The 27,628-nt window shown below is 39.3% G+C and overlaps 1 protein-coding gene across 1 annotated transcript in view; it reads right to left on the bottom strand.

The window, feature by feature from the left end:
- The window catches only part of JAKMIP2 (janus kinase and microtubule interacting protein 2), a 240,955-nt gene that overhangs the window by 52,616 nt on the left and 160,711 nt on the right, over positions 1–27,628 (bottom strand). Inside the window, 7 exon segments of the mRNA XM_043987296.1 lie at positions 6,890–6,952; positions 7,667–7,750; positions 13,359–13,487; positions 16,525–16,644; positions 17,789–17,845; positions 21,768–21,908; positions 23,138–23,284. Coding sequence (XP_043843231.1) covers positions 6,890–6,952; positions 7,667–7,750; positions 13,359–13,487; positions 16,525–16,644; positions 17,789–17,845; positions 21,768–21,908; positions 23,138–23,284 — 741 coding nt within the window.

Raw genomic sequence — 27,628 nt, 5'->3', positions numbered from 1 at the left:
GCACACACACACACACACACACACACACAGAGAAATGATTTGTGAGGGGATGACACAGTGGGGTTCAGTCAAGGCCTCATGTAGCAGATGGCACTTGAGTGGAGTTTTGAAAGAAACTAGGGATTCTAGGAAGCATAGATGAGGAGGTACTGCATGCCAGGCATGGGGCATAGCCACTCCAAAGGCATAGCAATGGGGGATGGAATTCTGCATGTGAGAAGCAGCAAGAGGGCACATTTGGTTTTTTGAGACACAGACCACCCTCTCCATTCATTGGGATGAACTCTAGAGGCAGAAGTACAGGAGGTGCATGCCAGAAGACATGGGGAAAGCAGGCACAATGACAAAGGCAAATCTGGAAACACTGTGCTGACCTTTGTTAGGTAAGTCTCATTAGCAATTCAGCTACAAGTTGATTGTACTTGATTGTATTTATATCTACTCTACATAATATACATCTCTTGCTTGGAGTAAAAAGGTATTAAGAAAAGTATATCTGCAGAAAGTAAACATCTTTCAGGAAGAGAGACAGAGAGACAGAGACAGACAGAAAGAAGAGACAGAGAGACACACAGAGGGAGAATAGAGGAGAGAGAGAACAGGGCAGAGAGAAGAGAAGAAACAGGGAGGGAGAGAGAAACAGAAAAGGAAAGAGACAGAGATATACATCTATATATATGTATTTATAGAATGACAGAAGAGAAGAGAGAGGGAGACAGAGAGAAGAAGAGAGAGAGAGAAGAAGTGAAAGGGAGAGAGAAAAAGACACAGACACACACACACACACACACATATATGTATTTATAGAAAGTGAGAAAGGACAGAGACAGAGAGAATGAATAGATCATTCTACTAATGGTGATTGTTGTCCTGGATTCCTGCATCATTGTCTATATCGGGTGGCCTGTACAGTTCATATATTCAAAAAGATAAGGAAGTTTCCTATTAAATAAATCTCATCCCTACTGTTCCCTGTTTGGTGCTCTTTCTATCATGAAGTAAAGAACTCTCCTTTTTACTGGGTTTCTGCACTTAACCTCTTCCCCTGGGAGACCCAAATGAAAATTTGTGCCTCACAAAAAATGAAGCCTGAGGGAAAGCTGTTACACTTAGGAAGGGCCCTGACAAGACAAGCTAGAGAGCATCCAGAGGAAGACTCTAAGGAGATGGAAAAAACACATCATATGAAGATTAGTTGAAGGAATTGGAATATTTAGCCTGGAGATGATTTCAGCTTGATGTCAGGCAGTAATCAGACAACTTCAAATTGGAATGCTTTGCTTTGAGAGACAGTTCCCTGATACTGAGGTTTCTAAGGTCCCTCCCAACCCTGAGGTTCTGTGACTCTGTGAAGGTAGCAGGTCTAAGCTCAGCCTTTAAGAGGAGATGGAAAAATGCACCTCCCTTTCTTCATCGTAGAGGAGGGGGACTATGGATGTGGAACACTGCACATTAAGTCTGATTCAATTGATGCATTGCTTAGTTTTGTTGAACTGATTAAACATTTTTCTTTATTATAAAAGAATGGTTCATTGGTTATGGGAGGGGGAAGTAGTATGTTCAGAAATGAAGCCGATGTAAGAACAGAAGATATCAATACTTTCTTTTTAAAAGGAGGTCTAATGGAAATCAACTATTGGGCTTAGACATACTCTGTCTCTTCTATTCCCAAGGTGAAACTGCGTGGAGAAACTCAGTGATAAGTAAGTAGCTGAAGCTTTCCTGGCCAAAAGAAACAGTATGGAATGTGTATAACCAGGAAGGATGGAAGTGGGAGTGTGAAGGGAGGTGACATTGAGTATATGTTAGTGGCTGTATTTGAGGAAATCAACAAAGTCTCACCTTTCAAGGCTGTGCCTGGACCGAGAGCAAGACTAAGACCAGAACCATAGCTACTGGGGAGGGTCAGAAAACCAACATCTCCTCTACCTCTATTACTACTAAGCTAGAGTCACAGGGAGAGCTGCTATTACTTCCTGGAAAAGGTAAGAAAATGAGCTGTTTTATGGCTAACAAATTCCCTCATCCACTTTTTTTTTTTTTAGTGAGGCAATTGGGGTTAAGTGACTTGCCCAGGGTCACACAGCTAGTAAGTGTTAAGTGTCTGAGGCCGGATTAGAACTCAGGTACTCCTGACTCCAGGGCCGGTGCTCTATCCACTGCACCACCTAGCTGCCCCCCTCATCCACTTTTATCCCCAATCCCCATGATTCAAGATTACAGGCTACCTAGACAAAAATCCTCTTAATTTTCTCTCTTCCTCTAAACCCTTCATTCCTACCCCTCTCAACCCTATTCCTCCAAAGACCCTCTCCCTCCTAAGATCTTCCCCTTCCACGGTGCCCCCCCCCAAATCTGTTCCATCATTAACAAATTGTCCTTTTTATTTAACAGCTTTGTCTCAATCTTCTTCCATTTACTTGTAATTACAGAAAGTTGACTCTCTCTAGAAGACACTGTAGACCTGTTCACACTCTCCAATACGGAATCTGCCCCACTCCAGCCCACTCTTTAGGTAGAGGAGACATTTTGCTTCTTTGTTCTCCCTGTCACTTCCAGTGGCTTCTTCTGCCACCAGTATGTATTCGTCATGTATTGGGTGATATTCTATATCACCCAATTCAGATTCAGGGTACTGTTTTCTATCAATTAACCAATCAATCAACAAATATTTATGAAGCATGTATGATGTTCCAGGCACTGTGTGTGAGACTAGGGACACAAGTACAAAGAATGTGAAACAATTGCTACTCACAATACATTTTAATGGGGGAGACAACTACACAAATATCTATATTCCTAAAAAAATAAAGTGGAAATACAGATACACACAAAAGAGTTCAAGGTAGTTTGGAAAATAGGGCATGTGGGGGGAGGGGGTCAAGAAAAGGCCTCATGCAAGAAATGGAGCTTGGGATAAACAAGTAAATCAACTTCTCTGCCCTCCACTATACCACCAAGATGGAGTCACAGATGCAGCTCCCATTGCTTACTGGAAAGGGCAATAACTCATCAGTTCTATATCTGATAATTCCTATGGCAAGGCCATTTTCTTCTCCAATCTCAAGGAGTTCGATATGGATGTCCCACTCTTCCTTTCCACCCTACTCCCTGAACTAATACATGGAAACTTTAATATACATGTTGATGTCCTCTTAAGCATCCTGGCCTCAAAAATCATCAACTTCTTCAAGTCCCACCATCTTTGCCTTATTTCCCCCTCTACACGCAGGGATGGTCTCATCATCACCCCTAACTGAACCACCTCCATGATCTAAAACTCTACTCTTCCTTTCTTAGATCACCATCTTCTATTTTTTCCATCTCTTCCTGTCCTCCACTCTTCCTAAACTTGTTCTTAATCCTTATCGTGATCTCCATTCACTCCGCCCCTTCCTTCTTCTTCCAACTGGTCATTCTGGCTCTGGCCTTATTTCCCCCTCTACAAAATCTTGATCCTTCAAATTTACACTGTCCCCTTACCTTAAATCCCCCCTGTCCATATCCTATTATAATCCATTTCTTGCCAAAGCCCAACCCTGGGCCTTCCCTGACATCCTCCTTCTTTTCCTTTACTCATTTGCTGTTGAATGCCACTGGAGGAAGTCTCACAACTAAATGAATCTGCTACAGATTTATGGGCTTTTCATCTTTTCTTTATTGATTTTTCATTCAATTCCCCACATTGGTTGTTCTGGACCTCTCTTTTTTCTCAAGCCCCCCCCCCCCCCACTGCTCTCCCCTTTCAGGAGAGAACTTTACCTCATATTTCATTAAAAGCAAAGCCATCCATTATGAGCTCCTTCTCCCAAATTCAATATCTCAAAAATCTCTCAATTCCCTCCATATTCTCCTCCTCTGTACCTCTCTGACAAAGAAGTGGCCCCTCTCTTTCCTAAATCTGACCCCTCTATTTCTGCCAATGGTACCATTCTCTCCTATTTCCTCTGGGAGCTTACCCTACCAAACCCTTCCCCCACTTTTAGCCTCTCATTATTTACTGAATCCATCCCTGTTGTTGTTGTTCAGTCATTTCACTGCTTTACAAATATTCTCTCATGTGGTCCTTACCCCAACCTTTCAGGGAGGTACTATTATTATCCCCATTTTACAGTTGAGGAAACTGAAATAGATAGAGTTTAAATGACCTTGTCCAGGGTCAGAGAGCTAGTAAATGTCTGAGGCTAGGTCTGGACTCAGGTCTTCTTGCCTCCAGATTCAGCACTCTGTCTACTCTGCCACCGACCTGTGGCTATAGGACTACCATGTTCTCATCCACAGCTTTGACTTGTACCTTTAAATGTAGACAGCTTGCAAATATGCTGTAGTGAAAACAGCTGTTGGTTTTGTAATCAGATCACCTGGATTCAAATCCTAGCTCTGCTATTTATTATCTGTGTGACCTTAGGTTAACTCACTTAACTTCTCTGGATATCTGCTTCCTCACATGTAAAATGAGGGGATTAAGTTGGATCATACATAAGATAGATCCCTTCCATATTTATTTTCCCTTCCCTCTCTGTCAGACTTACTCAATGGGTTTTAAGCTGCAATGAAAGGGGAAGGCAGAAAAATGCCTACATCTATCTACTAAGTTATAAACCATAGCAATAATGAATGAAGATAATTCCAAATGACTCATGGAAAATGCTCTTCACATCCAGAAAAAAGAACTGTGGAATCTAAATGCAGATTGAACCATACTGTTTCTACTTTTTTTTTCTTCTTTGAGGTTTTTTCGCTTTGTTCTGATTCTTCTTTCACAACATAATTAATGCATAAATGTGGTTTTAATGTGATTGTACATATATTGCTTATATCAGATTGCTTGCTGTCTTAGGGAGGGGGCAGGGAAGGGAGGGAGAAAAATTTGGAAGTAGAAATCTTATAAAAATAAATGTTGAAAACTATCTCTACATGTAACTAGAAAATAAATTATTTTATGATAAAAATAATGAATGAAGAATAGCAGCAGAGTTGCTCAGAAGTTCACAGAGGATAAAATCTAAAAAGAAATCTGGGAAAATGTGCATAGATATCTCTATGTAAGTATTCAAAACATGATTATAAGCAAAGGGCACTAACGAGTCTAATGCAACAGGAAAAAATGACTTCATAAGTAACCATGAGAATTGGATAAGTTCCATGATGGAAATATTATACTGGAAAAGTATACCTTATTCAAAAAAGTAGGGTAAATAAGGGGGGTAGGGAATAGCATTGAAGAAAATACAGTCATATAAGGAATCCAGGTACCAGAGGGGAGGAAGAATGATGGGGAACATTTCAATAAAGATAAATAGGGCAGAAGTAGAATTTATATAGTCATAGGAGTATATTACAGGCTACTTGGACAGAAAAAGGAAATAAATGAAGAATTCAGGAAATATCCCAAGACTTTCAAGATACATGGTATTGTACTGATGGAAGATGCCAATTATTTAGCTATCTGATGGCTGGCTGGCTGGCGCTCTCTCTCTCTCTCTCTTTCTCTCTCTCTCTCTCTCTCTCTCTCTCTCTCTCTCTCTCTCTCTCTCTCTCTCTCCCTGTCTGTCTCTGTCTGTCTGTCTTTGTCTCTCTCTTTCTCTCTCTCTTCCCCTCCCTTCCAAGAGGAGTCAATAATCACTATCAAAATGAACAACCTATGTATTCCACTGGTATCCTCATAATGTCAAGAGAAAGCAAGAAAGACATAGTATGTTGGGTAGATTCTCCATGGAAAATTTATGGGAGGACATTGGCAAGAGGCACAAAGGATAGGCAGCCATGCATGAGTTGGAATCTGCATTGTTGGAGGGAATATCCATATAAATGAGATAAAAAAATCAATGAAGTACTAGAGTATTAGAATTGATTTATATATTTTTTGTTTGTTTTTTGGTGAGGCAATTGGGGTTAAATGACTTGCCCAGGGTCACACAGCTAGTAAGTGTTAAATGTCTGAGGCCGCATTTGAACTCAGGTCCTCCTGACTCCAGGGCTGGTGCTCTATCCACTGTGCCACCTAGCTGCCCCCTAGCATTGATTTATATTTACAAAGTATAACCGCTTGTTGTTGAAAGTAAATGGCTCAGGGAAGCCAATGTCGGATTAAAAATCCACTCTGCTTAATATGCCCCCGATAGATCATCTACATGCTGATAATTGAAAGTTGGCTCCAATTATTTCCTGGCCTTAAGCCCAGATTTTTTATTTGCCTGATTTGGTTTCCTGAACATGCTGGCTTGATAATATTTTGGATGCGGCATGTATCAATGCTACCTCTGCAATATCTCTACATTTGTCCCTCTCAGTTTCCATCAACACCACCCTAGTACAAATGCTCTTTTCCATGAGTACTGGTCTTGCAGTCAGTTATCTATTTTTGTAGAAACTCACACTCATAATGGTCATTACTATTAGCAGAACCATCTTCAAATACAAACAGTTGTAGAATAACCAGATTTGAATTTATAGGACACTGAAAAGTTTGCAGAGAAATTCCTTCCTTCCTCTCTCTCTTTCTGTCTTTGTCTTTCTCAGTCTCTCTCTCTCTCTCTCTCTCTCTCTCTCTCTCTCTCTCTCTCTCTCTCTCTCTCACACACACACACACACACACACACACACACACACACACACACACCAATCAAAGTCCATAAGGTTTGGGGATTACATCTCTTCTAAAATAATCTGCACCATGCCCAGCAGAGAGCCATGCACACAACAGCATTTAATTAATGGTGATGATGGTGAAGGGGATGAGGATGGGTAAGTAGCCAGTAGACTAGCACTGGTACAGCCTCCCGCTTCCCCGAGGTCCCCTGTACCACTCCTGAGAATACCCCCTGCTGTTCCTGGATCCCTCATCACTTCCTTGTCTGCCCCCTCTAGGAAGGTGCACCCCACATACCTTTTCTAAAAGCTCCTGGTTTCTCTTAATGAAAAGTTGTTTATCTTCTACCCAGTGTGAATCCTGTTTGACAAAGAATAGTGTGCAGTCAGCATTTCAAAGAGCAGCCCTAAAGATCAGTGAAGCCAAACCCCTTTGTGAACCAGCCCCTTAGCCAGCTGTCTTTTCTAATCTGGATGCCTTGCCTGCCAAAGCTAAAGAATGGCTGACATCCCCCACCCCCATCCAGCCACATAATGAAGAAATTGGGGCTCAGCTAGCTAGGAAAATCTAAGAACCTTTCCACAGTCCCCACTAGTGCTTTTAAAAAATCAGTCTATAGAATCCAGGACCAGCCTTTGGGGGACTCAGTGGTGATCACAGAGGAAAGAGGTGAAAAGGGTTCATTCCACCAGGACAGATGTGTACAGGCTAAGGACATGGGGATGGAAAACATTGCAATGCAAAGCTATAGATGCAGCAGGTTCATAAGGAGCACAGTGGAGGGTCCTAGGTCTAGCTTCTTAGCAGGTCCCTGCAAAGCTAGTGTGTCTGTCAGGACTCTTCCTTGGCCATCATTTCTCTTGTATGGCCTCATCCACTGTTGAGGCCCAAACTGTTGACTGTTTAGGGGTAGGGGAGCAGTCCAACACAGCGTAAGAAAGGGCATTGGGTTCAGCCAAGCAGCCTTTGACCGGGTGTGGAGAATCATGTGTAAATCAGTGATTTGACAAGAAAATTACATGGAATAGTTTGAGACTGAAGGGAAAAAAAAAGTTCAGTGAACCCTTTACCTACCTGTCCCTTCTGAGCCAAAGTTGCCTCCAGGTCTTCAATTTTGGCTTTATACCTGAGCACTTCTGCTTGTAGCTGCTCCTGGGCCTAGTGGAATAAAAATTCCAGAACTTATTTAACAAAATGAATAGCCAGTCACATTCTCCCAATACGCCCTTAGTTTTAAAACTCAACAGACCAAACCAGACACAGAAGCAACTAAGTTTGCTGATAGATAAGAAATAATAATCTTAAACTACCACTTTCACCATGCCATATGCTCAAAAATTTTCGACACCTCCCTGATGCCCACAGGATGAAGCTGAAAGTACTTAGCTGGGCACTTAAGATCTTTAGTGATCTTTCCGATTTATTCCTAATTATCTTCTGTTCTTCAAATGATGTGGATATGCTCCAATCCATCTTCCTCCCAGCTGCCAAAATGATGTTCCTAACATGCATTCTAAGTGCTCAGTAAAGGTCTGTTGGTTTGAGTTGGATTGGATTGGATTGGGTTGGTTAGGCTGGTTGCCTGGCACCAGATCTGTATTCAAAGCAGCAATGTTGTTTTGAGAACAGCTTTGAGCAACTAAATCATTTTAACTATTATAAAGACCCAAATTAACTACAAAGCACATATGAATGAAGACACTGTCTGCATCCAGAGAAAGTACTGATAAATAGTCGTATGTATAAAGTGAATTTGCATATACATACATATGTGTGTATAATGGTAGCTATCTCTAGGATGGGGGAAGAAAGAAAAAAAGAAAAAAGAAATTTACATGATACCTTTATTATCTATTTAAAAGGAATAGCAAGTTGTACATAATAGATTTGCAGTTTTATGTGCAGGAATCTTTTTATTATTCTACTGTTATAGAAATGCTTCTTTGATGTTATACATTAAAAATAAAATAAATAAAAATTTTAAAATGGACAAAATACCAAAGTAATTCTAGTATAGGAGAACTTGCCAGAACTTGCCTTCTTTAGCATAGAATTCAAGGACCCAGAGTTGTTGCCCTACATGTATGTAGAGCATGGCTTAGTTAGCTTTGCCAGTACACCCAGTCTAAAATCTGTATAAGTCCATGAATTATTGGAGAAAGACTTTTGGTTCTGGAATCAGAAGACCTGAGTTCAAATCCTGCCTCTGACACTTAGCTACCTTTGGAACCCAGGTCAAGTAATTTAACTTCCTTCCCTAGGCTTCAGTTTTCTCATCTTTAAAATGAGATGTTGGACTAGATCTAACTAAAATGAGAGGGTTAGAGTGGATCAGTGGCATTGAACTCAAATAGAAATGAAGGTCGCTAATGTACACATTTTTTTTTAGTGAGGCATTGGGGGTTAAGTGACTTGCCCAGGGTCACACAGCTAGTATGTGTCAAGTGTCTGAGGCTGGATTTGAACTCCGGTACTCCTGAATCCAGGGCTGATGCTTTATCCACTTCGCCACCTAGCTGCCCCCTGCTAATGTATACATAAGGGCAGCTAGGTGGTGTAATAGGCCTGGAGTTAAGAAGACTTATCTTCAAATCTGGCTTCAGACACTAACTAGCTATGTGACTCTGTGAAAATCACTTAACCCTGTTTTCCTCAGTTTCCTCATTTGTCAAATGAGCTGGAAAAGGAAATAGCAAACCACTCCAGGATGTTTGTCAAGAAAACTCCAAGTGGGGTCATGAAGAGCCATACACAACTCAAAAATAACTGAACAATAACAATCTCTACATAAGGATCCCTACCAGTTGCATATTGACTTTTATAATGTAATATTATCAAGGGTTTCTTTTAAAATTTTTATTCATTCTGTTAAATATTTCCCAATTAAGTTTTAAAGTATTTTGGGCTACAGTCAGCTGGATCATATGTTTGGTTTCTCTGGACAAGATGACCTCAGGGGTCGCATCCAGTTCTAAATCTGTGTGTCTCTGATTCTCTGAATTTAATGCAATATTTCTACCCCTCACTCACCAGTACAAATTCTTTACTCCAACCAGATCCATTTGTTCATTGCCTGAACACTCAGTGTACATTCTTTTCTCTGTGTTTTTGTTCATACTGTTCCCTACACCCACCATGCCCTTGTCTGCTCTCTTTATTTATATAAATCTCACCCACCCTTCATGACTTTCTCCATGAAGTATTCCTTTGTCCACCCAGAACAAATTTTTCTCTGAACTCACATACTTGAGAGCCATTCATGGTATAGCAGAAAGACAGGCAACTTAGTGTTATGAGATTTGGATTAAAATCTTGCCTCTGACACTTACTAGTCATTATGTATGTGATCAAGAACAAGTCCCTTTAATTCTGTCTCAATTTTTTCATCTATAAAATGGAGGAGAGGTTATTTTCCCTGCCTACTTTATAGGTTTATTATGGGCAAAAGACTTTTATTGACTCCATCATTGTAAATCATTAAGTGTATTTTGAAGCCTTAGAGATCAACTACAAGAGATTTCAAACTTGGCCACTCCCAAATATAGTTAAACCACATTAAAATGTAATTGGAAAATATTTAACAACATAAAAATGCACTACAATATAATGTTAATTTGTGATTTTCTACATTAATATGCAACAATAAGGATTCATTTCTATTTAGGTTTGACACTACTGAAGATCAACCTCATTCATTAACTTACATACAAGGAAAATGAGGCTCACTGAGGGTATATGATTTTCCAAAAGCTACATAGCTAGCTAGTACATAGCAAAGGTGAAATTTGAACCCAGATACTCTGATACTAACAACCAGCGCTTATTTTCTTATATCAGAGAGGCTACATGCAGCCCACAAAACTCTCAAATGTGGCCTGAACCCGAGTAAAATGTAATTGAGAAATATTTAACAAAATTAATAAAAACACAATGAAAACCTAGATAACATTACATTTCAAAATTAAGTCAATATGCAGCCAAGGGCAGCTAGGTGGTGCATTGAGTAGAGTTCCCAGTCTGCAGTCAGAAAGGTTCATCTTCCGGAGTTAAAATCTGGCCTCAGATACTTATTAGCTGTGTGACCTGGAGCAAGTCACTTAATCCTGTTTGCTTCAGATTTCTCATTTGTAAAATGAGCTAGAGAAGGAAATGACAAACCATTCTAGTATATTTGCCAAGAAAATCCCAAATAGGGTCAAAAAGAGTAAGGCACAACTGAAACAGCTGAACAACAATGTACAGCTTGCAGGGATTCTTATGCATGCTTTAGTGGTCCCTCATCTTCAATCATGTATTTTTTTGTTCATATAAAATCATGTAGATTGAAGAGATCCACGAAATCATTTCATTTTTATTTTGCCAATTTAAAACAGAGACTTGAAGAGGAGGAGACATTGGAACAAAGTCATACCTATTGCCTTTATAGTCTGTATCACCAATTTGCCATTTGATGTTATTATCTTTTCATGTTCTGGTATTATCTCTTTACTTAGACCCTAAGCTCCTTGAAGGTCCTACACTTCTTAGTATGCCCTATTGATTCAAGCTGAATTGTTGAAACAAATTAATGGATTTAAGACTCATGTGGATCAAATAACCTTGCTTCATTACATATAGCTCAGTAAGCTTGCCCAAGGTACCCTGCCCCCAACACACAACTCTCTTCCAACTCTACTGTGACTATTGACCTCCCTGGCTTCCTTTGAGGCTGAACTAAAATCTCACCTTCCACAGGTAGCCTTCCCCAACTCCTCTTAATTTTTTTCCATCTTTTAGTTTTTTCCTAGTTATCCTCTATGTAGCTTGCTTTGTATATATTTGTTTGCATGTTGTCTCTTCCATTAGATTGCAAGCTCCTTGAGGGTAGGGACTGTCTTTTTGTATCCTCAATGCTTAAAAAAGTTGCACAAAGTAGGTGCTCAATAAGTGTTTATTAATTGATTGATTGACAATGGAAACCAGGTAAGAAAGAGTTTGTTAGTAAGTACAAACCTTTCACCACTATTAGAAAAGCATTAGAACCTACTAACACTTGACTTGTGTAACCTTTTTGTAGGTATACACACAATAGACACAGAGATATAAATTTTAAAGAATAGATTGCAAGTTCCTGTAGGCTACTTTTACAGTGCTATACTCAAAGGAATGAGGGAAAATATAAAATCCTATATTTGAGTTTTTAAAATATTAACTAGGCTAAGTACAGAATAGTGGTGGCTAGTGGTTGAACAGTAGTTTGTGTAAAAAATATCTGGGGATTTTTAAGGGAGTTGACTATGGGCAATGCTTGCCCCCAAAGCTAATAAGGTCATAGACTACAATAATGGATAGGGTCCACAGTAAGGAACATGCTTGTTCTGATATCCTCTGGCCTGATCAGATTATACCTTAGCTTGTGTGCTCCCTTTTGGGGACTATGTTTTAAGGATGCTGGCAAACTGGAGTATATCCAAAATAAGGTGAACAAGATGGGGGAGGGGATTGGAAATCACTTGGAGAAACCAGGGGTTCATTAGACTAAAGGAGGGAAGACTTGGCAGAACATGATTAATATCTTTAATTAAACCTATCTATAGGGCTACTGTGTAGATATGATATCAGAATTGTTCTGCTTGTCCCCAGAGGACAGAACTTAGAACAAGCTGGAGAAGTTACAGAGAGGGAGATTTTGGCTCAATGCAGGGAAAAACTCACTACTAAGCCGAGTTGACCAAATGTGTGATGGGCTGCCTTTAAATGTAGTCAGCTGTCTCTTACTATAGGCCTTCCAGTCTCAGACTCTTGCTAGCTGTGTGACCCTGGCAAGTCATTTAATCTGTCTGTCTAAGTTTCCCCAATTTTAATATGAGGATAATAATAGTGCTACCTCACCAGTAAGGACTGTTGTAAAGATTAACTGAGATAATATGTGTAAAGCACTTAGCACAGAGCCTGGTACTTAATAAATGTGCCTAATAAAATAGTAGGCACTTAATAAATGCTCATTTCCTGCCTTTACCTTCTCTCACATTTGCAGGATGAAGGATGACCACATGTTGGGAATGTTGTTGAATGTGTTAGAGATTGGAATTGATACTCCACCTCTAAAGTTGCTTCCAACTCTGAGCTTCTCTGAATGCTTAAAAATACACTTAGAAGACTTATAAAACTATTTTAAATGTACTCTAGGCAAATACAACTACCAAAACATATGTGTATTAGTAGTATAGAAAACCCATGTAATTTTTTACAATATTATTTAAATCACTGTGGCTACAAAAAATCTAACTATGGGTTCCTCTCTTATTTGTAAAGTAATTGAAGGTTAGCTAAAGATAGTCACTGATGAAACCTTTACCTTCAAGTAGCAGTGGTTGTTCCCCAACTGGAAACTAGGAAAGGTAGATTCAAAAATCCAACTTTGTATGAAAATATACATTTTCCATCAAAGCAAGGATGAAAAATGTTTCCTGAAAGGAATAAAGCCTCTTTTGACTCTCTGTCTCTGTGTGTATGTCTCTGTCTGTCTCTGTCTCTGTCACTGTCTCTGTTGCTCTGTCTCTTTCTGTCTCTCTCTGTCTCTGTCTCTGTCTCACTCACACACACACACACACACACACACTCAAACAAGCACACACACACATATATACACACACACATGTGCAGGCCTTAAAGAGAAGCACAGTATATAAGGAAGTTCTCTTGCTCCTGTGGTTTCCTCTCATAATGATTCTAGGCTACTCCTGGCCTGAGCCAACTTGAAGCCCTCTCTCCACACCACACTAACCTTTGCTTCTCTTTCAGCATCTATGATGCCTCCAGTCTGCTCCTGTAGAAGGGCATATGCTCTCTGGAGAGCCTGGTATTCTTTTGTTAACTGGCGAAACCGAAGTTCAGATTCTTCTGCTGCTAAACTCTTGAGATGAACAGAAAAATCAAAGGATTAATCACAGATACAGTGTACAGTTTGGTCAGTGGTGGGCAGAGAGGGCTGTTGGAAGGGGGCACTGAAGCAGTTAAAAAAAAGTTTAACTCCACATAACACTTTGCATGCACAGACAACATCTTGACTAGATTTTGTATGGTAAGCTTTGGCCTCTTGGAAATACTTTTTTTTAGAAAGGAAACATTTGATCATTTATTATTTTTAAGTATATAAAGTAATGTTTATATAACTATATATATAATTTGTTATCACTATATATAAACATATTTTTTTGTTATGTAGGTTATAATTCTGTTACACCATAGACTTTAGCAATTCTAAAAGTCATTCTTATGTATAAATTAAGAGACAACGTAGTAGTGTATGGAGAACTGACCTTGAAACCAAGAAGACCTGAGTTCAAGTCCCATGTCTAACCCATACTAGCCACGGGACCCTGAACAAGTCATTTAACCTGTTGGTGCTCTAGAAAACTCTGTTAGGCTATGAATTGCAGAAAAGGTGGAGTCTGCATTGGTAGAGGAAGTTTCTTCACATTAGAGTTTCCTGGGAATCTAGGTGGTAAAATGGATAGAACACTGGGCCTGGAGTTAGGAAGACCTGAGTTCAAATTCAGCCTCATAGACTTGCTAGTTGTATGATCCTGGGCAAGTCACTTAACCCTGTTTGCCTCACCTGTAAAATAAGCTGGAGAAGGAAATGTCAAACCACTCCAGTATCTTTGCCAAGAAAACCCCAAATGGGGTCACTAAGAGTTGGCCATGACTGAACATAACAACAAAGAGTTTCCTATGCTAATGACAACATAGCCCTCACACTAAAAGTCAGGGATTCTCACTCTAATTTCCTTTAATATCATTATTAACAAGGTGGGTAAGACCACAAATTTCAGCATTTCACTTGTACTATCTGATATATTTCCAGTATGTAGCATAGTGTCCAGTACATAGTATATGCTTCAAAAATGCCTGTTGATAGATTAAAGGAAATGGTGCTGACAGTTATGGCCTCACCCACTTTGTTAATGAATCAGTAAAAGAAGCAGATAGAATAAATCTCAGAGAATTAGGGGAATTCCTTATGTCAGAAAATGAACCTATGAGAGGACTTAAATCTTCTCTGCAATTTTATGGCCATAAAGAATTTTCTAGGGCACCAAGAGGTAAAGTGCCTTTTTCAGGGTCACATAACCAATATGTGTCAGAGGTAGGACTTGAACCTAGGGACTTTGGAAATATTTTGTCCTCCTTTCAATGATATGGTCCATTGTACAAAACTGAAAAGTTTTAAAATATGGTCTGTCACCTGAAGATTAGCCTAGCAAATTCTCAGGCTCAAAGCAATTCAATTCAGTTCATTTCCGTTTAATCCAAAAAAGATTTCTTAAGACTAAATCAGATGAGTAACAGTTTTCTTGGTCACAGTAACTTCTGAATGGGGATGCTATCTGCACTGGTGGAGGGAGTACCCACACTAATAACATGGTAGAATGCATTTGTAGACTGTTAGTACTTATAGTAAGTATTGCAAATATTTTAAGCAGTCACATTTTTACTATTTGTGCAGATGGAGAGAATGCTTTACAAATATTTTAAGACAATATATTTTAGCAGATAACCTTCATGATTTGCTTTGGCTAAAAAAATATGGTCAACCAGAGGTCAGTCATCTGGTGATAATGATGTACTTCAAAGTTAGCTAGTGTAGTCCTTAGACAACAAGCATCAAGTTCATTGGGAGGTCTGCACTCAAAGCCTTTCCTGATTGAAAGCACCTGCTAGGACTTAAGGCCTGCTTTTCAGAAACTGGTATCACCTACACACCACAATGGACATCAGAGAAAGAGTTTAGTAGAGAATAGTTCATCATACTTAGCATAACATAAAGATATCATACTGTGAAGATTTACCTTGGTAAAAAAAAAAGACCCCTATCCATTTTTTTCATCATATTCCTCTACTCATCTCCTTCCTGCTCCCCACTACATGCTAGGAATAGACAGCATCCATTCTCAAAGAAATTCCCACTAGCCTGATTTTCTCCTGTCTTCTCTCAGAGCCAGTTATCAGGCTCACATCTTTGGATGAAGTGTAGGGGAAATAACCATTTTCTAATGAAAGCAAAGTTTTCAGATGGCTGAGTTGAGGTCAAGGTGGTAAAAATTTGGCTCAACTCCAAGAAAGGACTTTCTATGGAGTTAGCAAGAGGTTAGAAAATCCACAGTGGCCTTTACATTTGCCACACATGTATGTTACTGAATATTGATTGCAAAGAAACTATAATAGATGATAAATGAAATTTTATTTTGGGGGGAGGCTTGAAATGCAAATTAATGGTGACAATCTCTTTAAAATGACAGAGCAGATTTTGTGTGGTGGCAAAACCCTGGAAACTGAGGAAATGTCCATCGGTTGGGAAATGGATGAACATGTTGTGGTATATGAATGTAATGGAGTACTATTGTGCTATAAGAAATGATAAGCAGGCAGATTTAAGAAAAAAAAAATTGCAAAGACATATGAACTGATGCTGAGTAAACTGAGTAGAACCAAGAGACCATTGTATACACTAACAGCAACATTGTGTCATGATAAATTGTGATAGAATTAGCTCTTCTCAGCAATACAATGATATAAGACAATTCTGAGAGACTTATGATGGAAAAATGTTCTCCATATCCAGAGAAAGAACTATAGAGTCTGAATGCCGATGGAGGCATACTATTTTCTTTTTCTTTCTTTCTCGTGGTTTTCTCCTTTTGTTCTGATTTTTCTTTTGCAACATGACGAATGTTGAAATATGTTAAACATGATTGTACACTATAACCTATATCAGATTTCTTGCTTTCTTAGGGAGGAGGAAAGGGAAGGGAGGGAAGGAGAAAAATTTGGAATGTAAAATCTTGCAAAAATGGATGTTGCAAACTATCTTTACATATAATTGGGAAAAATAAAAGAGTATTCAATGAAAAAAACCACCCCCCAAAAAGAACAGAGATAAGGCTTACCTCATCTAAGTCATCATCTGGAGTGGCTGGCGTTCTGTCTGTCCTAAAGGAGGCCATGGATGATGTCTCTGAATCCATGGAGTCATCATCATATCCAATAAATGGGTCCAAAATAGGCCTCTAAAGGAGGAAACAAAACAGCAGTTTGCCTACATGATTTGGGGAAAGTTAGTTTGAGTGCAGAAATATTTATTGTTATTATTTTCTCAAATACTGAAGCCTGAAATGAATAAATGAAAATATCGAGTATGAAAAAGTCATTGTCAGTGCCCAGATCTGTCTTAGGGGAATACAGATGGGAGGACAGAATGGGAACACCACTTTTCTCCCTAATATGTACCAAGCAGAACTATTGACTTGGGGTTGTTTACCTTATAGAAACACTGGTGGGCTCACAGTGGGCAGCTCAACAGGGTTCAAAGATTAAGTGTTTCATGCTCTAGTCCGAAGGTTCTGAGATCCCAGATGATCAATGGAAAGGGAGGGAACTCTGGACCTTGGAAACCTCTGAATTTAATATATGTAAGTAGTTGTAGGTTACTAACAGATCCAAAGAAGTATCTATTTCTATTATGGAACTTCTTGGCAAAAAAAATCATAATCATGAGATTTAGAACTAGCTTATTTCTATTATCTATTATGGGATCTCTCAGCAAAAAAAAAAATCATAATCAAAATCATGAGATTTAGAGCTAGGAGGCACCTTAAAGACCTTCTAGTTTGACCCCTTGTTTTTACAAATGAGAAAAGTAAGGCATAGGGAGAGGAAGTAATTTTTGCAAAGCCAATGAATGGCTGATACCTCAACCTGTCTTTCCAGTGTATGGCACGACTTACTCACTTTTTTTTTTTTTGGTGAGGTAATGATGGTTAAGTGACTTGCCCAGGGTCACACAGATAGTAAGTGTCAAGTGTCTGAGGTCAGATTTGAACTCAGGTCCTCCTGAATCCAGGGCTGGTGCTTTATCCACTGTGCCATCTAGCTGCCCCTGACTTACTCACTTTTGAACTGAGCTGCCTCTCAAAATTATGAGACAGAACGAACATGAATTAATGCAAATGCATTAATGAAAACATACATTTTTTTCTTCATTTCTGAAAAACGTGAAGAGGAGAGCATACCTTCTCCCCACTCCCCTAAGGCAGCACTACAGTTTTGTTCAACAACATCTGGCTTATCATATCAGTGCAGGACAATTCCCTGGCAACCCCAGTTCTATAGCAGCATGTGCCAAATACATAATAACCTAGTTTTCATTTTTACCTTAATTGGCTTGGAACTTCTTTTATGTTTTCGGCGACGGATAAGCTTTTCCCGGTCCTGGATAATAAGATTAAGGAGTTTGTCAGACCCACTTGGTACAGGTTGTCATATTGTTGTATTATGAAGACAGAATTATTGTTCTTCTAGCAAATTGAAAGCCTTTTTTTTTTTACAAAAGCTCCCAATATTCTTTGCAGTCATTTTAGAACACTATCCTACCTTGATAAAGTTTCAGCTATTTTCCAAGCAACAGAAATAAATATTCTGGCAGCAGGGATATGCTTCTTGCTTTAAATGGTTGTTCTGTATATAAATCTATTTCAGTTCCTTTATTTGTGAAATGATTGGGTCGAACTTAAATGACTTCCAAGGTTTCTTTGTTGTCGTTATTGAATTGTTTCAGTCATGTCTGACTCTTTCTGATTGTATTCGGGGCTTTCTTGGCAAAGATACTGAATTGGCTTGTAATTTCCTTCTCCAGCTCATTTTACAGATGAGGAAACTGAGGCGAACAAGTGATTTCCCCAGGGTCACATAGCTAGTAAGTGTCTGAGGTCAAATTTGAACACAGGTTCTACTGACTTTAGGCCCGATGCTCTATGGCATCTAGCTGCCCCAAGGTCTCTACCTAGCTTGATATTTTATGTGTTTATGTCACTTGCAGCTCTGACAATTAACATACTATGTTCTAAGGTCTCTTCTAGCTTTGGCATTCTCTATGTTCTAAGGGCTATCCTAGGGCTAACGGTCCATGTTTTCTTCTTCTAAAGTCCCTTACAGCTCTGTTTCATGTACTAAGGCCTCTATCATCTCTAATATTTTATATTCTAAGACCCCTTCTAGCTCTGACCTTCTATGAATTTGCTATGATAGTAGTGGCAGGGAGTAGCTGAAGGCTTCCCTGAGAACCCTCATTCCTGTTCTCACCATTTAATTCCTTCCCTGGTCCCCTTGCTTTATGGCATCCCAACAACCTCATTCTATGCATCTCTTGAACTCTGAGGGACAAAAATTGTAGGCACCTTAGAACAGGCCTCCTTACTTTATTTGTATTTTACATACTGCAAGGTAATTGCAGTATGAAGAACCTGAAGGGTATTTCATTGCAGGATGATTAATGATAGGTTGATTTGTGTTCTGTTGTAGCATTTTTGCTATTGTGAGAACTCATATACCCTGATTTCAGCTCTCCCTTCCACATCTCCTGAATCCAGTTTGGGCACAGACTAACCCTACAGCAATACAGAGTATGGAAAAGGGTATATGCATCCCCTAAGTTATCTGGAACCTCTGAAAGCATCCTTGAAATATTTAAGAAATTTTCAGGGAAGACCAAAATCAGCTTGGTTTTACAAGAACTGAAACAAGTTCTGAGTAGATTGATCAAGGAGATATATCAAGATGTCTAGAGACATCTTGGACCCTTCTCTTCCTGAAACTGAACCTAAAGATGGCCTCGAGGCTATAGAAAAGTCACTGAACCCCACTGAACTTCAGTTTCAGAAGTTGCAATTTGCACAAACTCTCCCATAGAATCTAATATGACTCAGGAATCTTCAGGCCCCTCTGGGCTGTCTGCTCTGTGCCAAGACAACCTTGGAATACATCTTTGAGCATTCCAGTCACTCCAAGGTGAGAGGTGGGAAGGGATCTCACAAGACTTTATTTACTATATAACAACTTGGCTTATACTCCAAATCACCGTAGCATCAAGGATGTAAGCTGATGAGAATAATTTTTACTGGTATGGATGGCCCCAGTCTTCCTAGGATGTATGTTTGACCCAAAGACTATGCATTCTTCAACACTCCCTTCTCTGTTCTCTTGCTGGATGGGACAGTTAAAATTAATTATCCTGTAACCCTACTCCCAATTCTTTACTCCTTTAAAAATTTAGAAAATGATCTCATGTTATTGGTCCCATCCATACTACTATATTCCTGTAAGGGTGATTGGGTAGTCTCTGATAATTGTATTCTTTTTTAAAAAATTTTTGCAGGGCAATGAGGGTTAAGTGACTTGCCCAGGGTCACATAGCTAGTGTCAAGTGTCTGAGACTGGACTTGAACTCAGGTCCTCCTGAATCCAGGGCTGGTGCTTTATACACTGCGCCACCTAGCTGCCCCCAATAAGTGTATTCTTTATCTAAAACGCTATATAAATTTGGGCCCCGAGAGTCTCTGGCCTTTTACTGGGCTGCAAATCCTATTGTGTAGTGCACATCTGAAGTGACCACCCCTAGTGTGTTGCCTGTGCATTATAGGCAATAGAGGCCACATATTAAGACTGTTCCCCATTGGTTTCTATTCTCTTCCTTCCCTTATAAGTAGTAGTAGAATGTTAACTGCTATCCCTGTGTGGTGCTGTTTGTTTATTTCAACTCTCCTGTACTACAAAGGGGTTCTCTAGATTTCAAGGGTTTGCCTGATTTTAAAGTAAATCCACCATTGCAATCGATCAGTTCTTTGCCATTCAACAAACATTTATCAAATCAAATACACTCTAGTAGATACTAAAGATATAAAGGCAGAAAGGAAATAGATTTAGGACTCAGGGTATCCAGTATCCTAATGGATGGTATAATATGGAATTGGGACTTATGAGATCTTCATTCTGCTAGCAGGTCTGTTACTAATTATAAGGCGTATGGCTCCCACTGGGGACAATGAGTGGTCTGCATTAATGATACCCCCAACCAAAGTTGCCCTAAGAGGCATCTAACACAAAGACCTCCTGACACAAAGACCAATGATCACACACTGAGTTAATGACTAAATCATCCTTTCTGAACTTTAGTTTTTTTCATTTTAAAATGGAGATGGTCATCACTGCCTTACCTAATCCCCCTGACAGCCCTTTGAAAATATAAGACATGGTACAAGTTAATTTATTTTTGAAATTGAGTTCTTTGAGTATGCTCTATGTTATACTAAGGCCTTACAAAATCACTTTAAAAATATTATAAGTCTAGGAACTCTGTCTTCTACTTCCCTAAATGACTTTAGGCAAGCTTTTTAGCTTCCTTTCCCCACCTAATATCTATATAATGAGGGCACCAGACTGGATAAGTCTCCAAGGTTCTTTTAAACTTTTATGACCTCCTCGGTCACGACAGAATAACAACTTTCATTTGCATAGGTAGTGCTTTAAGATTTTTATCACAATAATCCTGTTGAGTGAGGTAGAACAAATCTTTTTTGATACCCAGCTGACAGAGGAGGGGCTGGAGCACAGAAAGGTTCAGACACTTGCTTATAACCATGAAACTAGGAAATATAAGAACCAAGATCTGAACACGGGTCTCTCAACTCCTAAATCTGGTGCTCTTAGTATTATAGGAGTCACCTTAAAGCAGGTATTTAATAAATACCTTTTCTTTGAATGATAATGAGTCTGAGGACCAAAGGGCACTTCATGACAAGTTTGTGCTTAATGGTAGGAACACACTGACCATTGTATGCCATCTTGATGCTTACTAAGTCAGTGTGTGACCTCTGGTCTTTCTACCAGGATACTAGGTGAATCTTGGGGGTAAATTTGTTTCCAATTAAATAAGAATTTATTAAGGTCCAAGTGCTAAACAAGTGCTTGGGATACAAAGTTAAAAATGGAACAGTTCCTGCCCTCAGAATTTATTTTCTACTGGAAGATAACAATACAAACAGAGATTAGTGAAAACAAAATATTTAACAAGTAGTTTGAGGGAGGAGGATCAAGGCTTCTTGTACAATGTAGTCTTTGAGTTGACCTTACCATCAAGGTTTATCTTTGTAGGCTACCTACTCTTTTTTTTTTTTTTTGCAGGGCAATGAGGGTTAAGTGACTTGCCCAGGGTCACACAGCTAGTTAAGTGTCAAGTGTCTGAGTCCAGATTTGAACTCAGGTCCTCCTGAATCCAGGGCCAGTGCTTTATCCACTGTGCCAACTAGCTGCCCCCAGGCTACCTACTCTTGACAGGTAAGGTGTAATTATCACTTACCCTAGTTAATTCATCAATGATGTTTTGTTGCTCAATGACTTGAAGTTTTAAAAATTCTGTCTCCTGCTCTTCATTAGCTTGGTCAAGGTCATTCAGAGACTTTAACTTCTTCAAGGGAGGATGTGAAGTCATTTTATCCCTCTAAGTTAAAATTACAACACAAATAAGGTTGAGAAATAGACATTAATATTTTTTGCCTTTTGTTTTTACACCAAGGTTATTTCTTCTTAGACACCCTCCCCCACCTGCTCAACAAACCTTCCATTCTAACAAGGAAAACCATTTAAGCAAAACCAACTAACAAACTCATGTGGTCTAATATTATGTAATATATTTCACATCCACAGTCCCCTACCTCTGTCCTGAAAGGAGGGAGGAACATCTCATCATTAGTGAAACAGGAGACTTTTGAAAAACACAGAAAATTCATGGAGAAGGTAGATTCCCCTAGGTTGGGAGATCGATCCTAACAGACCCTCCTAACTATATTTTATCTGCTATAGAAAATGAAAAGCAATGCAATTATAGTTATTTATATAGTTGTAGTTTTTATTGGCCTATGTAGACTGTATTTGGCCTGGATTGTACACCTGTCAACTTCATGGTAGCATAATTCTTAGAAAGAAAGCCCTGGACATAGCTGGCTTAGGGGCTGGGCTAAAGTTTTGCTGGGGAAGCTCTGCTGGCATTGGCATTTGCCTATGACTCAGAAGAAGATGCTCTGAGTTTCCTGGAAACATTCTTATTGCTCTCAACATTAGAAAGGCCATGATCTCAAAGTGAATAATCTCCGGTACTAGCTTATATCACAGGTAGGTTCTGCTCAGTGTGAACAATGAATCCCCTGAAATGGTCACATTGTTCAAATCCATATAATGTATCTCCACTGATCTAGAGCCAAGTACCATATTTTACATAATTATAAATTCAAAACGTGCAAATTCAAATACATGTGACCACTTCAAGTGAGTCATTACTTGCAGTAATCTATTTGGGACTTAGCTGTAGAAGAAATCAGACTTGCAGAAAATGAGTTCATTTTTCTGCTTTGGCTAATGAGCCAACTTTATGGAGTGACATTACTTCTGTTTACTATAGCTATGGCTATTATGACTGTGGATGAAGACCACTTTGTATCTTATAAACCACTTTCCCTTCCTCTTAACAGCTCTGTGAGGGAGATTGTACAGTTATTGTCACTTCCATCTTCCAGATGTGGAAACTGAGGCTCAGGGAAAGGTAGTATCATGAGCTCAAGAAGCATCAGAGCTAGACTTGGAGCAGTGGTTTCCTGAAACTTAGAACCTCACCTCCTTTGCAATGCACTATTCTCAGAGAAAGTGCTATTCTGCACTTCTGGTGATACAAACCATTTCAGAGTTTTCCTTGGTGACAGCTTTTAGCTTTTCCTCCATTCGCTGAAGGGACAGCATCAGCTCGTCATTTCTCTTGGTGAGGCACTTGTTCCTTTCCAGGAGAGGCTTACACTGTTTTTCAGTTTCTCGTACACGTTTTAACTGCAAGAAGAAATAAGCAAGGAGGTTTCACTTAACTTCACCCCCACCTCTCCCACTAAAAAATAAAACAAAAACAAAAATAAACAAAAAAAACTAGACAAATAATTCCTGACTTTATCTTGGCTCATTGTCCTTGAAACATAATATTTAGTCTCATCTCCAAACCTTTGCGGATGTTATTTCTCCTACTTGACATGCCCTTTGTCTCTTCTTCCCTCCATTTAAGTCCTATGGATTCTTTAAATAATAGATCAAGTCTTATCTCCTGAACAAAATCTGTTCTGGCTCCTGCCCACCTTTCACTCATTCCCTCACACACATTCACATATGTAATACATAGATACACAGACACACACATTCTGTCTCTATTTCTTTTTCTCTCCAATTCTTTCTCTGCCTCTATCTCCTCTGCCTCTGCCTCTGTCTCTCTTTGCATCTTTCTTCTTCATCTGTCCGTCTCTGTTTATCTCTATCTTAGTCTCTTTCTTTCTTTCTCTGTCTCTCCGTATGTCTGATTTTCTCCCTCTGCCTCTATCTTTTTCTGCTTCTCTCTCTCTCTCTCTCTCTCTCTCTCTCTCTCTCTCTCTCTCTCTCTCTCTCTCTCTCTCTCTCTCTCTCTCTCTCTCCCACCTTCCTGTGATGCCTGAAGAGAGGACAAAAAAGAACTTGCCTAATTTATTTCTTGGAAGTCTCCATTTAACTCTTATCTTGAGAGGAGAAATGTAAAAATTGTTAGGAGACTTTAATCAGTATATGGAGTGAACAAAATGGTGAAATTATGTTTTAAGAAGTGAAGAGAAGGGGCAGCTAGATGGCTCAGTGGATAGAGCACTGGCCCTGGAGTCAGGAGTACCTGAGTTCAAATCTGGCCTCAGACACTTAATACTTAACTAGCTGTGTGACCCTGGTCAAGTCACTTAACCCCAATTGCCCCACTAAAAAAAAAGAAAGAAAAGAAGTGAAGAGAAGCTATTATACTGAGGATTTGAGGGGACTTTGACTATGCACTTTCTCATAGCCAAAATATTATATTATTTATGTCTTTGCTTTATTAATGATTTTGTTAATAAATATGAGTACTATTTGGAAAAGAAGTTTCTTTAGTCTATTCAATAAATAATGATAAATGAACTGTGATGGAGGTTTTAGCCAATTGATTAATTAGTGAGAAAGAAATTACAATTGTATTAATTAACAAGAAATTATTCAACCATACTCCTAGATTGCTTTTGAGCTCAGGATAATAAAAATTAAATATAACAGTGAGTCAAATGGTAGAGTGAGGGGTGACATACAAGGAAATGTGATTGACCTCAATTAACCTTACTATATAAGCATATCCAAAATACATATAAAATAAGCGTGAGGTAAAAAAAAATGGTGGAGGAGATGCACTAGCTTATGAGAGATTCAGGAAAGGTTTTGTATAGAATCTGGAGCTTATATCTTTGCTAAGTTTTGAAGAAAACTAGGGATAATGGGAAATAGAATTGAGGAAGAAATAAATTCTAGGCATGAAGAATAGCTTGTGCAAAGGCTATGGAGGAAAAGGCACATACAAGAGATGGAATGTTGTATCTCAGGAATACCAGGACACACCATTTGGTTGGATTTTAGGGTAGTAGAAGGGAGAGATGTATATAGCAAGGCTGGAAAAGTAGGGAAGAGGCAGGTTGTCAAAGGTTTAAATGCCAAAAAGAGAAGTTGATGCTTTATCCTATAGACAATAGGGAGCCTTAGAAGTTTACTGGGGGGGGCAGCTAGGTGGCGCAGTGGATAAAGCACTGGCCCTGGATTCAGGAGGACCTGAGTTCAAATCCAGACTCAGGCACTTGACACTTACTAGTTGTGTGACCCTGGGCAAGTCACTTAACCCTCATTGCCCCACCAAAAAAAAGAAGTTTACTGAGGAAGGGAAGGAAATAGTCAGACCTGTGACTTAGGAAAATCTCTTTGGTAACCATGTGGAAGATGGATCAGAGGAGGGAGAGACATGAGCACCATTGCAGCAGTCCAGCAAGGAGTGGTTAGAGTTTGAACTAGGATTGTGGTTGTGTGAGAAGAGAGAAAGGCACAGATGCTAGAGATGTTGAGGAGGCAGGATCTATAAGACTTGGATTAGATATGTGGGGTGAGGGAGAGGCTGGGGAACTGTCCTTGGTTCTGTGATGTTTACCATTTTTATCCATGTTGACACAGATTGCCATCTGTTTATTAAACTTGTAAAGCTAGGAGGGAAAGCGCACCCCAGTGGATATAAGGATCAAGAATCAAAACTATTTCAATAGGATGAATTCTATGAGATGACATTTAAGAGATATCAGTGTAAAGTTCTACACTTAGATTAAAAAACATCAACTTTATAAGTACAAAGGGCCCCACAGGGCTAAAGAGCAGTTCATGAGAAAAGACGCTTTGGTGGGGGGGACTTCAAATTAAATAAGAATAAATTCTGCTATAGCAGCTGATCCTGTTGATACTATTCTTGACTGTATTAAGACAGGCACAGTATCCAGAAGACAAGAGGTGGACAGAGCCCCACTGTACTCTGCCTTAGTATGAACACATTGGAAACCTTTTTCAGGTCTTTATGCCCCACATTAGGAAGGAAAAGCTGAAACATATCTAGAGACGGGCGGGGGGGCAGGAAAGTGAGAGGTCTGAAGACCCTGCCATATAAGGATCTCTGGAAAGAATTGGGAATGTTATCATAGAGAAGACTTTGGGTGATATGAGAGCTATTCCTAAGTATTTAAAGGACTTTCAAGTAGAAGAGAGATTAAGTTTGTTCTTCTTGGCTCCAGAGTCTGGGCAGAGCTGGGAACAGATTTAGCCTTGATCAAAGGGGAAGGGAGGAATATTGCTCACAGTTAAGTTGTCCAAAAACAGATCGATCACCTCAGAGGGGTAGAATCTTCCTCACTGGAGGTCTTGAAGCAAAGGCTGGATGGGATTCATGTGCAGACAGAGATTGGATTTTGAGGCCCCGTCCAATGTTGTGATCCTGTGAGGTTACTTTCTACCAAATTGTACTTTAGAGTGCCCCCAACTTCTTAATATATCTTCTTCCCAAATGGCAAATGTATAATTTAATTTGCATGAGTAAATTTGACTGAGGTCACAGGCCATTGCAAACAGGGATACCAGATATTTAAAGTAATGCTTCAGAGAGAAATGATTTTATCAGCATGGATATTCTCTCTGGTCATGCATATCACAACAATTCTACATGTTAGTACATCAGAGGATAATAGATTTATTATAGCTAGGAGGAATGTTGCAGTATACTCATGACTTTACAAATGAAGAAGCTGAGCCTGAGAGGTGTTCACCTCTCCCAGGGCACTCAGCTAATGAGTTTCTGAGCTTGTATTTGAACTTAGGTCTTCCTTATTTGAAGTTCAGTTCACTGAACTTTCTCGATGCCATCTAGCTTCCTCAGATGATTTAATAAGTTGCTGTTACTGAAAGATTCTTTATTTAGTAGGCAGACTTCTAGCTTTTCTTTTTGTTTCTTTTCTTTCTTCTTTTTTTTTTTTTTGAGGCAGAGTTAAGTGACTTGCCCAGGGTCACATAGATATTAAGTGTCTGAGACCAGATTCGAACTCAGGTCCTCCTGACTACAGGGTCACTGCTCCATCCACTTTGCTGCTTAGTTGCCCCTGACTTCTAGCTTTTCTAAACTTAGCTAGGATGGTTCCTAGAATACAAGCACATAACCCGTCTAGCTAGAAACCTTTCTAGCTTGATGATGATGATGATGATAAAGATTTATTTTAAATTAACATGTTAACTTTAATGTTTACAAATCGCTTTATTCATGATACCTCATTTGATTGTCACAACAACCTTGTGAGGTAGATGCTATTATTATCCCCATTTTACTGATTGGGAAATGGAGGCTTAGAGGGGTTAGTAGACTTGTCTAGGGTCACAAAGCTAGTAATCATTCAGAGCAAGCTTTGAAGTTAGGTCTTTCTGACTCCCAGGCCATTTGTTTGATTGACTGTGTCACCTGGCTTCCTGGTAGGACCTCCCAGTACTTCCACGGACACAGGTTTTGAGAGTTTAAGGTCCCATTCCTAATATGATAAGATATTGGGTAGAAGTCTACACTGGAGGATTTAAGGGAAAGGGATGGAAAATAGAAATGTACTAGCAGCTATATTGAATAGGAAAGGGCAGGCACTGTGCTGAACACTTTACAAATATTTATCTCATTTAATTCTTACAACCACTTTGAAAGATAGGTGCTGTTGTTATCCCCATTTTTGTTGTTGTTGTTGTTGTTCAGTTGTTTCAGTCATGTCCAACTCTTTGTGATTCCATTTGGAGTTTTCTTTA

Source organism: Dromiciops gliroides, chromosome 2, assembly GCF_019393635.1.
Source record: "Dromiciops gliroides isolate mDroGli1 chromosome 2, mDroGli1.pri, whole genome shotgun sequence".
Lineage (NCBI taxonomy): Eukaryota > Metazoa > Chordata > Mammalia > Microbiotheria > Microbiotheriidae > Dromiciops > Dromiciops gliroides.
The sequence above is the reverse complement of the archived record's forward strand: the minus strand, read 5'-3'. Positions and strand labels throughout refer to the sequence as shown.